At 37.0% G+C, this 12,535-nt stretch overlaps 1 protein-coding gene across 7 annotated transcripts in view; it reads right to left on the reverse strand.

Moving 5' to 3' along the window:
- ALKBH8 (alkB homolog 8, tRNA methyltransferase) overlaps positions 1 to 12,535 on the reverse strand; it is a 74,400-nt gene that overhangs the window by 15,052 nt on the left and 46,813 nt on the right. For all 7 annotated transcript variants that reach the window (XM_036257918.1, XM_036257915.1, XM_036257917.1 and 4 more), the window contains one exon: positions 10,012 to 10,268. In XM_036257918.1, the coding sequence (XP_036113811.1) occupies positions 10,012 to 10,268 (257 nt within the window). The remainder of the gene's footprint in view (positions 1 to 10,011; positions 10,269 to 12,535) is intronic.

Genomic DNA, 12,535 nt, shown 5'->3' on the forward strand with positions numbered 1-12,535 from the left:
TGCCCAGCCACGTGAGCCACACTGACCAGTGCTGGCAAACCATTTTTTAAGGACAATAAAAGTGTTTACAACTTTTGACTCCATAATTATTCTTTTAAAAATTTATTATCCTAAGAAAATAGTACAAAGTATAAAAAACGCTAAATAGGCTAATATAATTGCCTTTTACTGAGGACCCACTATATATTAAAGCAGATTCTTTGTAATAATGTACTTAATCCTCATAACACATTGAGTTAGGTATTATTACCGCCATATTACAAATGAGGAGACTTCATCTCAAAGAACATAAGTAATTTGCCCCAAGTTGAACAGTATTTAAGTGGTGGAGCAGGAATTTAAACCTAAGTCTTTCTCACTCCAAAAATCCATGTTCTTCCTTTTTCCCACATTCATTTTCTGAATTGTGGCTATAAAATTTTTATTTCTTATACATTTTTTAAACTATTAACAAAATATGCAATTGTAGGAAATCAGACTGGTAGCATAAGTTTAAAGTGCAGAGAAATAGGCAAAGGCAGTAAAGTACAGTAAGAAGAGCATACTAAAATCTAGATTTAAATTCTGGCTTCAGCAATAACTAACTGAACAACATAAGAAAGCTACTTAATATCTCAGAGCCTCTTTCCTCATCATAAAAATACCTACTTCTCAGGGCAAATATGAGAATAAAATAAAATGATGCATGATAAATATTTCACTAACTGAAAAATGCTATCCAAGTGTTAGTTATTATTAGTGTATGGAAGGAGTTGATATGAAGAGATCCATGAACCCTGAAGATACCGCATTCTGAGGGAAGGCCCGCATTTTGAGGTTGTCACATTTCCTTCAAGGTTGCAGAACACAGACTGTGTATATTCCAGTTTCATGTAAGAAACCACAGATGAATTCACAGGTTTGCTTCTCACCATTCAACAATTAATAGACTTCTATTATGTGCCAAGAAAGTGCACAACAAAACAGACATGATTCCTCTCATATCTGAAGTTACAGCCTGTTCTCTGTCACCACAGCTAGCCTTCAGTCTGTCTTGGCACAGCGCCATAGAGTATGGATTCTGGAGTTAGAGATGAGATGCTAATATATGCCTTGGGCATGACAAATCCAAACATCAGTTTTCCGGTTTGTAGAATGGGATAGTAACACCAATCTCCTGGACTATGCATGTGAGAAAACTCAGCACAGCACTAGCACACAGCAGGTATTTGACATTGTTAGGTTCTTTCTGTTCTTTCCTTTACTGGGGCAGTCAACAATAAAGCACACGTGCATGTGCACATGCACATACGTGAGCACGCACACACACACACACCAGAAATGTACAGAATAGGCCTATATAAACATATCTCCAATTCTTGGCATTATTATTATATTTGTAATCCTAACAATTTACAACCAAGAAAGTCCATACCTCATATTGAGTAACTGTCTAAAAAACACATTTGGATCAAATGTGATTTGCAATCAATGCACAGAACATTTAGAGAATGAGGCAGACCACATACATCTCATCTAGTATTGATACTATTATAAAGGGAATAAGTCTCTTAAAAGTAAAAAAATCTTTGCATATAAAATTTACCTCTGAAAATAAAGCCAACATTTAGTTGACAGAAATGAAAAAGTCTAAGGAAGAAATGGTTCTTAGTCAGAATGTAAAATTTTTTAGTTAAAGAGAAGAATAAAGCCAGGCATGGTTGAGATCAGATAAAAACAAATTCACCACATATAATTCTTACAGAAACGAAAAGCAGTACATAAAACTATTTCCCTGAGAGCCCAAGCTGGTACTTTAAAATGCATTTTGTTAAAGAAATTATTTATTTTTTATTGATGTTAGAGAGAGAGGAAGGGAGAGGGAGAGAGAGATAGAAATATCGATGAGAGAGAACTTCGATTGGCTCCTGCATGCCCCCCACCGGGGATTTGGCCCACAATCTGGGCATGTGCCCTGACTGGGAATCGAACTGGTTGCCTCTTGGTGCATTGGTACATGCTCAACCACTGAGCCATACCAGCCGGGCTAAAGAAATTATATATAAAGTGATATTAGTAATTTTTTAGATTCTGTGACTGTCCCAAATTTGAATACTCAGAATAAATGTCTCAGGTCACATCCCCTCATGAATGTCAAAATGCATATATTTTCATGTTCAAAGATGGCTGTTCAAAATACACTCAAGGAGGAGATTCCAAAATGGCAGTGTAGTGAATGGAAGCTACACAGGCCATCTCCCAGGACCAAACTGGAATTACAACGAAAATAAAGACAAATTGACAGGAAAAAGCAACAAAAAAACAGCTTGGAGGACCACATAACCAGGGACACTGACTCAATCCTGCTAGGATTTCAGACACATGAGAGGGGGGGCTGGAGCCCATAGTCCTCAGAGGCCTTAGCTGTGAGAAGCACCCTTAGGTTAAACTCCCAAGCTGCTCCACAGCTCAGAGCCGGGACAGAGGATAAAATAGCCACAGCCACTTACCTTGGGCTCTGACAGAGGGAGGGCAGACCGGACTGGAGCTGTGTGGGAACACTCGGGATTTGGAGGGTGCTCAGAGCTTTTGCTGAGTTGCAACCACACAGTACTGTGGTCATCTTACTCCTTCCCAGGGCTTTGGAGAGAGGCGGTGGCCCCTCCCTCTGAGATCCAACCCCACAGGTGGCCATTGAAATGCAAATTGAAGCCCATCAACAACCCGCATCTGCCCCACCCTCGAGAAATTCCCTTAAACTGAGCACCCCAGGAAGTTTTTCATTCAACTGAGTAGCCAAGGCTCTTCAGGTAACTGCTACTGATAGCCACCAGCCAAAAAAATAGAAGATAACTGTACCATCCCTGGACTAGCATCTCTAACCAGGAAAGTAAGACTTGACAGTGGTGTTTAACGTGGGTCCTCACTGGCTCATCCAAACCCAAGAGAGGGAGCCACAACAGCAGAATACCAACACCCAAGGGTAAAATTTGGCAGGCTTCAAAACCCACTGTGATAGCCAAAATGGTGAAACACAGAAACAAGAGCCAAATGAAAGAACAAGAGACCTCTACCGAAGATGAGATAAATGAAGTGCACTTAAGCAAGTTAACAAAACTAGAATTCAGAGCCATGATTCTGAGGAAGCTCAACAGCATGTGTAAGGACATGAGTGCCATGAGTAAAGACATAGAAATGTTGAAAATCAACCAGTTGGAAATTAAAAGCCACCAAGAAGAAATGAAGAATGACATATCAGAAATAAAAAACACATGGGAAACTCTAAATAGCAGAGTAGAAAAAGCTTAGGACTGAATTAGTGAATTAGAAGACAGGGTAGAAAAAAATCAAACATTCAGAAAACCAAAAGGAAAAATAATTAAAAAACAGAAAGACAGCTTAAGAAAACTGTGGGACAACTGGAAACGTAATAACATTCACATCATAGGAGTCCCCGAAGAAGAAAATGAGCAAGGGTTACAGAATATATTTAAAGAAATAGTGCCAGAAAACTCCCCTAATTTGGTGAAGAAAGAAGGCATTCAAGTCCAAGAAGGACAGAGAGCCCCAAGTAAGAAGAACCCAAACAGGCCCACACCAAGACACATAGTAATCAAAATGCCAAAAATTAAAGACAAAGAGAGAATCGTAAAGGCAGCAAGAGATTAGCAACAGATTACCTACAAAGGAAACCCCATCAGGCTCTCAGCTGACTTCTCACAAGAAACACTACAGGCCAGAAGGGAATGGCATGAAGTAATCAACATGAAAAACAAGGATCTGAATCCAAGACTTCTCTAACCAGCAAGGCTATCATTCAAAATAGAAGGTCAAATAAAGAGCTTCCCAGACAAAAAAAAAAAAGGCTAAGGGAATACATTAGCAGCAAACCAGCACTGCAAGAAATGTTAAAAGGACTGCTGTAATTAGCAGGAGAAATGGGAAGAAAAATAGAACCACACTAAACAAAAATGGCAATAAGTAGGTACATATAATAATAACCTTAAATGTAAATGGATTGAATGCCCCCATAAAAAGACACAGAGTAGCTGATTGGATAAGAAAGCATGACTCATCTATATGTTGTTTATAAGAGACCCACCTCACAACAAAAGAGTCACAGAGGTTGAAAGTGAAGGGATGGAAAAAAATCTTCCAAGCAAACAGAAAGAAAAAAAAAGCTGCAATAACAATACTCATATCTGATAAAATAGATTTCAAAATGAAGGCCATAACTAGAGAAAAAGGCCACAATATAATATTGAAAGGATCTATCCAACAGGAAGATATAACCTTGATGAACATATATGCACCCAATATAGAAGCATCAAAATATATCAAAAATCTTCTGGGGGACTTCAAAGGAGAAATCGATAGCAATACAATCATAGCAGGGGACTTCAACACCCCGCTGACATCACTGGATAGATCCTCTAGACAAAAAATTACCAAGGAAATAGACTCTAAATGAAGCACTAGACCAAATGGATTTAACATATCTACAGAGAATTACACCCCAAAACTATAGTATTCACATTCTTCTCAAGTGCACATGGGACATTCTCAAAGGTAGACCACATGTTAGGACACAAACTACGTTTCCACAAGTTCAAGAAGATTGAAATCATATCAAGCATCTTCTCAGATCACAATGGCATAACACTAGAACTCAATTGCAACAAGAACAAGCAAAGACATTTGAACACATGGAAGCCAAATAGCAAGTTATTTATCAACAAATGGGTTACCAATGAGATCAAGAAAGAAATTAAAAACCTCCTGAAAACCAATGAAACTGAACACACAACAACACAAAATCTATGGGATGCAGCGAAAGCAGTTCTGAGAGGGATGTTCATAGAACTACAGGCCTACCTCAAGAAACAAGCAAAATTTTGAATAGACTACCTAACCTCACAACTTAAAGAACTAGAGAGAAAACAAAAAGAAAACCCCAGAGCAAGTAGAAGGAAGGAAATAGTAAAGATCAGAGCAGAAATAAATGACATACAGTCCAAAGAAAAAAAAAACAAAAAACAATAATTCAAAGGATCAATGAAACAAAGAGCTCTTTTTTCGAAAAGATAAACAAGATTGATGGACCCCTAGCTATACTCACCAAGAAACAAAGAGAGAGAACCCAAATACACAAAATCAGAAATGAAAGAGGAGAAGTAACAACTGACACCACAGTAATACAAAAGATCATTAATAACTATTATGAACAATTATGTGGCAACAAATTCGACAATGTAAGCAAAATAAACAAATTTCCAGAAACACATAGTCTCCCAAAACTGGACCGGGAAGAGATAGAAAATTTGAACAGAACAATAACAACAGAAGAAATTGAAGAGGTAATCAAGACTCTCCCAGCAAACAAAAGCCCAGGCCCAGATGACTTCACGGGGGAGTTTTACCGAATATTCAAAAAAGAACTAACACCCATTCTCCTCAAACTATTCCAAAAAATTTACGAAGAAGGAAGACTTCCAAACTCATTCTATGAGGCCAGCATAATTCTAATTCCAAAACCAGAAAAAGACACTACAAAGAAACATAACTACAGGCCAATATCCAGGATGAACATAGATGCCAAAATCCTGAACAAAATACTACCAAATTGGATCCAGCCATACATCAAAAAAATTATCCACCATGACCAAGTGGGATTCATCCCAGGGATGCAAGGCTGGTATAATACTCACAAATCAATAAATATGATACACCACATAAATAAAATGAAGAATAAAAACACATGATCATATCAATCGATGCTGGAAAAGCATTCGACAAAATCCAGCATTCATTTCTGATAAAAACGCTCAGCAATGTGGGAATAGAGGGATCATATCTAAACATAATAAAGGCCATATATGAAAGACCTGCAGCCAACATCATACTCAATGGGCAAAAACTAAAAGCATTTCCCTTAAGAACAGGAACAAGGCAAGGATGCCCACTTTTGCTACGCTTATATAACATAGTACTGGAAGTCTTAGCCACAGCAATTAGACAGAAAGAAAAAATAAAAGGAATCCAAATTGGAAAGGAGGAAGTGAAACTGTCACTGTTTGCAGATTACATGATATTATACATAGAAAACCCCAAAGACTCCATCAAAACTTTACTAGAGTTAATAAATCAATTTGGCAAAGTAGCAGGATACACAATTAATGTCAAGAAACTGATAGCATTCTTATACACCAATGATGAACTCACAGATAGAGAAACTAAAAAAAAAAAAAAAATCCCATTTACCATTGCGGCAAAAAAATTAAGATACCTAGTAATAAACTTAACCAAAGAAATAAAGGACCTATTCGCAGAAAACTACAGGTCATTAAAAAAAGAAATAGAGGAAGATATAAAAAAGTGGAAGCACATACCCTGTTCATGGATTGGAAGAATTAACATCATTAAAATGTCCATACCAACCAAAGAAATCTATAGATTCAATGCAATCCCCATCAAAATACCAACGACATACTTCACAAAACGAGAACTAGTACTTTAAAAGTTCATATGGAACCAAAGAAGACCCTGAATAGCAAAAGCAATCTTGAAAAAGAAGAACAAAGTTGGAGGATTCACATTACCAGATTTCAGGTTATACTACAAAGCCACTGTAATCAAAACAGCCTGGTACTGGCACAAGAACAGTCATATAGATCAATGGAACAGAACTGAGAACCCAGAAATGGACCCAAGGCAATATGCTCAATTAATATTTGACAAAGGTGGCAAGAGCATACAGTGGAGTAAAGACAGCCTCTTTAATAAATGGTGTTGGGAAAACTGGACAGCTACATGCAAAAAAATGAAACTAGACCATCAACTTACACCATACACAAGAATAATCTCAAAATGGATAAAAGACTTAAATGTTACTCATGAATCCATAAAAATCCTAGAAGAACTTGTAGACAACAAAATTTCAGACATCATATGCAGTAGAATTTTCAATGATGCATCCCCTAAGGCAATAGAAACAAAAGAGAAAGTGAACACATGGGACTACATCAAACTCAAAAGCTTCTGCACAGCAAATGATACAATCATCAAAACGGAAAGGCAACCCACTGTATGGGAGAGCATAATTGCCAATGATATATCAGATAAGGGGTTAATTTGCAATATATACAGAGTGCTCATACAACTCAACAAATGTAAGACATAGGACCCAATTATAAAATGGGCAGAGGAACTAAATAGACACCTCTCCAAACAGGACATACAAATGGCTAAGTGACATATGAAGTAATGCTCAACATCACGAATCATCAGAGAGATGGAAATTAAAACAACAATGAGGTATCACCTCACACCTGTCAGAATGGGCATCATCAAAAAATCATTGAACAACAAGTGTTGGCGAGGGCATGGAGAAAAGGGAACGCTAGTACACTGCTGGTGGCAATGCAGACTGGTGAAGCCACTATGGAAAACAATATGGTGTTACCTCAAAAAATTAAAAATTGAACTGCCATTTGACCCAGTGATCCCACTTCTAGGAATATACCCTAAGAAGCCTGAAACACCAATCAGAAAGAATATTTGTACCCCCATGTCTGTAGCAGCACTATTTACAGTAGCTAAGATCTGGAAACAGCCCAAATGTCCATCAGTAGACGAATGGATAAAAAAGCTGTGGTACACATACACAATGGAGTACTATGCAGCTGTAAGAAAGAAAGATCTCTTATCCTTTGAGAGAACATGGAGGGACCTGGAAAGTATCATCCTAAGTGAAACAAGCCAAACAGAGAAGACAAGTATCATATGATCTCACTTATTTGTGGAATATAATGAACATAGCAGTCTGAGGAATGGGGTAGTTCCAGAGACGTGGAAGTGGGGTACAGACTGACAATTCCCAGAACAGGGGGTATTGGGGGAGAGATAAACCACAGAACTTATATGCATGTATGCATAAACAATGGACATGCACAACAAAGCTGGGGACAGGGCGGGGAGGGAGCGGGAGGTGGGAATCATTGGGGGAAAAAAAGGAGGAACATCTTAACAAAAATAAATTAATTAAATAAATAAAAAAAATAAAAATAGAAATAAAAAAGAAAAACAGTAAAAAAAAAAAAAAAAAAACCACTCAAGAATCATGGCTCCACCCAAGCTGGAATCTCAACAGCTTAAAAAACTAGGCTTCCCTTTTATCATAAATAATTTCATTTCTGGTAAAATAAAAATGAGAACTACAACCAGACAAGTAGTTTTCATTCATTCACTGTAATAACACTGCTGAGCCTTCCCTAGAGGTCGGACAATGCTGCAGCGTCCAGGAATCACACAGGAAAGAACACATATAGTCTTCCCCTGATAAAATGAGTGCCGTCAATAGAGAGTGAGTGTACTTGAAATTTTCCAGTCCTTCTAAATATGCTCCTTCTTGAATCAGCTTCCTTCAGATTTTGGTTCAGTTGCCTGTTTATCAAGTAATCATTTTTCTCAATTGTAACATGAAATTTTATCATTATGACTACATCAATGAGTTGACTTCCGCCTAGTTTCACTGTCACAAATGATACCTAACTAGATAAAGCCATGGGTTATCACCAAGAAAGTACAACAGCAGAACTTAAAAACATTTTTTTTTTTTTTTTGAGGCCTTGCCCCATCCAACTTTTGGACCTAGAAACATTTCTGTATAGTACCTTAAACATAAAAAGTCACCTTATTCTGAACTATGCTTGATTGTGATTTTAAGTGACACTTCAAAAAACTATTCTCCTTTCAACATGAACACACTTAACTTACTAGACCTTATTTTTTATAAACTAAAATTTAATTGTAAGCATGGTAACAATATATTAGTACTGTTTGATCTTGATGCTAAATTGTTCTTTTATCTGAATGCACAAACTATACCCTTCCTCAACTGCAGTAGTAACTTTGTTTCTTCATGTAGGTGCACAATACCTAGGATGAGGTAAAAATAAATTATCAGCAATATGACATACTACCACAGCCCACAAATGTGGACTGCTCTCATTCTCCTTACCAGCTCCCCTTCTCTAGTCCTTCCTCCTCCTCTAATCTTGAAAACGGGAAGCTCCAGTCCTCACAGAGCAGTGATGACATGAGTATTTACAACAATGCACAAGTGCAGGGAGAACTTCCTACTTCCTAGCACAGTAGAAAAAAAAGAATGGTCCATAGAAAAGAAAATTACAGCAACTGAAAATAGAAAGTTTGGCATCAGGCAAGAAATGGGTTCATATTTTGAGTCTAGCACTGTAACCTTGGTCAAATTCGTTTTTCTTTATTGATTTTTAGAGAGAGGGGAAGGGACAGGGAGAGAGAGATAGAAACACTGATGAGAGAGAACATCATTGGCTGCCTCCTGCATGCTCCCACTGGGGATCGGGACCACAACCTGGGCGTGTGCACGATCAGGAATCGAACTGGCAACCTCTTGATGCATGGGTCGACTCTCAACCACTGAGCCACACTGGGAGGGCACCTTGGTCAAATTTTTTAATCTGCTTGAGCCTTAGTCTCTTCAACAATAAGACACTAACAAATAGTAACCTTTCTTTGTCCTGCTATGAGTAAAAGGACACTAGATTTGGAGTCAGGAGGCAGGGGTTCAAGTTCAACTTATATTCCCAAATAATATGACATCAGGGAAATAATATAACCTCTGTGAATCTCAGTTTCTTAATTTACAAAAGATGGATAAAAATATTTGCTCCATCTTTCTCATGCCTAGGAGGATCTAAACAAAGAAAATAGTTCCTATAAAAATTATTTCTGATGTGTAAAAGATTTTTATAAATATAATTTTACTGATAAAAGAATCTTCTTTGAAAGCAAAATCTAAAGGGAGAAAAAAATACAAACAATGGCATGCCCATAAATTTCTATGTGAATAAAAAGAAGGGGAGCATTTGTTAATTTTCAATTTGTTGGTTACAATTTTTCTGCAATCTAAAAAAAAAAAAAATCATTGTATCATGAAGGTGATAATACCCTTACAAATAAAGCAGAAAGCCAGAAGCAACAATTACTTGCCATGTACAACTCCTTATTTATGCCAAGATACTTTCCATTTCCACAGCCAATATCAGCCACTAATGAACCACTTGGCAAAGCTTTCAAAAACTCCACGATGTGTGGCCAAGGAGTATGTCTCGTGCTGCTGAAGTGCCCAGCGATCTCTTCATAAACTCGATGGACATATTTTTGCTCCAACTGTGAGGCTTCTTTATTGCTCTCTGGAAATGATGGAGGAGGCTCCTTCATCTGGCTGTCACAGACCAAAGGGTAACCTAATGAAAAAATAAGGCAATATAAACCCCCTCGTTTTTTTAAATCCAAATTATTCAAAAAGTCTCATGTTTTCTTAAAAAGAAAAAGCAAATCAATTAAAATTTGGTGACTAAGAATAAGAAGCCTCTGATTTATCAGTTAAACAATAGCTCTTACCTAGCAAATCCAATTATATGGGTGATGGATACAACAGAAAAAGAAGGGGGAAAACCTATTTGCAACAAAACATGACTACAATTCTGCATGCCTTATAATGAAGATGCCTATTTCATCCTAGGATTAAGGGTCCTTTTATTCAGTGAAGCATCTTGATAAGACAGGCCTAAGCAATATATATTCACTCAATATATACCTATTCATTATATATACTCTTTAGAGCAATTTTATAACAATTTATCACAAAGTTAATAATGCTAATAAAAATATTAAAGCTTGCCAAGGATATTGTACACTTAAAAAAATCACAATATTAAAGTATTCTCTTCAATAAAGGTTGTTGCTCCACCTGTACTTGTGCCATTTGAATAAATAATCTCACATCACTTCAGCTATTTACGCCGTGCGCAGTAACTCAGGATGTGCAGTGCAGACTGGCAGGGGCAGGTGGTTGGGGTAAAAGCTGCCTACATTTTCCTTGGAAACCTCATGCCTTCTATCCCGTACTATCTCTGATCCATATCACAAATTGTCACTTTTCATTCATCCTGGCTCAAAATGTAATGAAACTTGGAATTTTCTGTATCTGGTTTTAGTAATACTTGGCACATTACAAAGCACTTCTAAGAGCCATAGGGTTCGAGAGAGAGAATACCTGCTCCAACCCCAGCCTCTTTCAAGTTCTTCTCTTGTTCAAAAGTTAGTTGAATGAGAAGGCCTCTTTTAACAGGTTATGCCAATTTTTAATCACTCAAAGGGAAAATAAACAAAAGGCAAGATGAATTTCATTTCAGGAAAAGCTATGTTCATTCCCTTTATATATGTTCACACCCATGTCCATATCTATATCTATAGCTACCTATGTTTTTGATACATAAAATAAAATTTCCCATACATGGGAAAAAAAAAAAGATAGGCCTAAGCAGAAGAAATTTAGCTACTCTTGGCAGGTGAAGGACATAGGAGTTCTGGGGGCACTAGGACTCTTGGAAGAACAAAACCTAGAAGCAAAATGTCACTTGGTAATAACCACAAGCATTTAATAAACACTATTTGAAGCAGTGTGTGTGTATATATGTGTGTATGTGCATATGTATATATATTATTATTATAAATATATATATATATATTTATAAATCTCAATTCTCACAGTAACACTGTAAGATAGGTACTATTACACTCATTTTACAGATGAGAAACTGAACCACAGAACATTAAATAATAATCCCAAAGTGACAAAGACAGTAAATCATAAAGCCAGAATTTGAACCCAGGCAGTGGAGGCTCCAGAGCCCATATTCTCAATGACTACACTGTGTTGCCTTCTTCAATAGAATGCACAAACCCCAGTAGAAGACTTGACAGAGGAAATTTAGGATATAATGTCTCAAATTAATTTTGAAGTTGTTCCTTGTTCTCTGCAATAGTCTAATACTTATTTTAAATCATTGCCTGTTCTCTGCTATGCTGTAATTCTCGTTTGTCTTCAGCCATAGTTTGTGACACACAACATCTTTTTATGGGTAGTATTCTAGAGAATGAAAGGAATAGTGCCGCTAGAGAAACCACAGACAAGATTAAGACATGAATTAGAAACAGTAATGGGCTACAGCATTGATGGCTTCAGAAAATTTCCCTCAATATAACTAGAGTAAGCCAAACCCTGAGAAAGTCCAGAATGGGGGTGGGAGTATCTAGTCCCTACTAATGTGTGAAGTGAAGCTCTAAACATTTTAAGTGGACATTTAAGAAAAGGGTAGCCCAGAAAGCTTGAGGACTCTAAAACACACATGTGGAAACAGATAGGTTACATTATGTTGGTTAAATCAGAATTACAATTACACTGTAATATACATTCCAGTTATCCTGAATTGGTCTTAGTAAAATTTTATTCTCTTGGAAATTATGAACATCTGAGTTGTCTAAAGGGAGTAGCAACCCTTATCATTTAAAAATCCATAAATGTTTACCAAAAATATCCAAAAGATGACCCTGAACTTTTTCTAAAAATGTAGACTATGGTCAGCCCTCACTTATCGTGGTTAATCAGTTCCAGACTCTACAGCGATAAATGAATTTCCGCGAAGTAGGATTCTCTATTTATACACAA

This window comes from Molossus molossus, unplaced genomic scaffold, assembly GCF_014108415.1.
Source record: "Molossus molossus isolate mMolMol1 unplaced genomic scaffold, mMolMol1.p scaffold_m16_p_13, whole genome shotgun sequence".
Taxonomy (NCBI): Eukaryota; Metazoa; Chordata; class Mammalia; order Chiroptera; family Molossidae; genus Molossus; species Molossus molossus.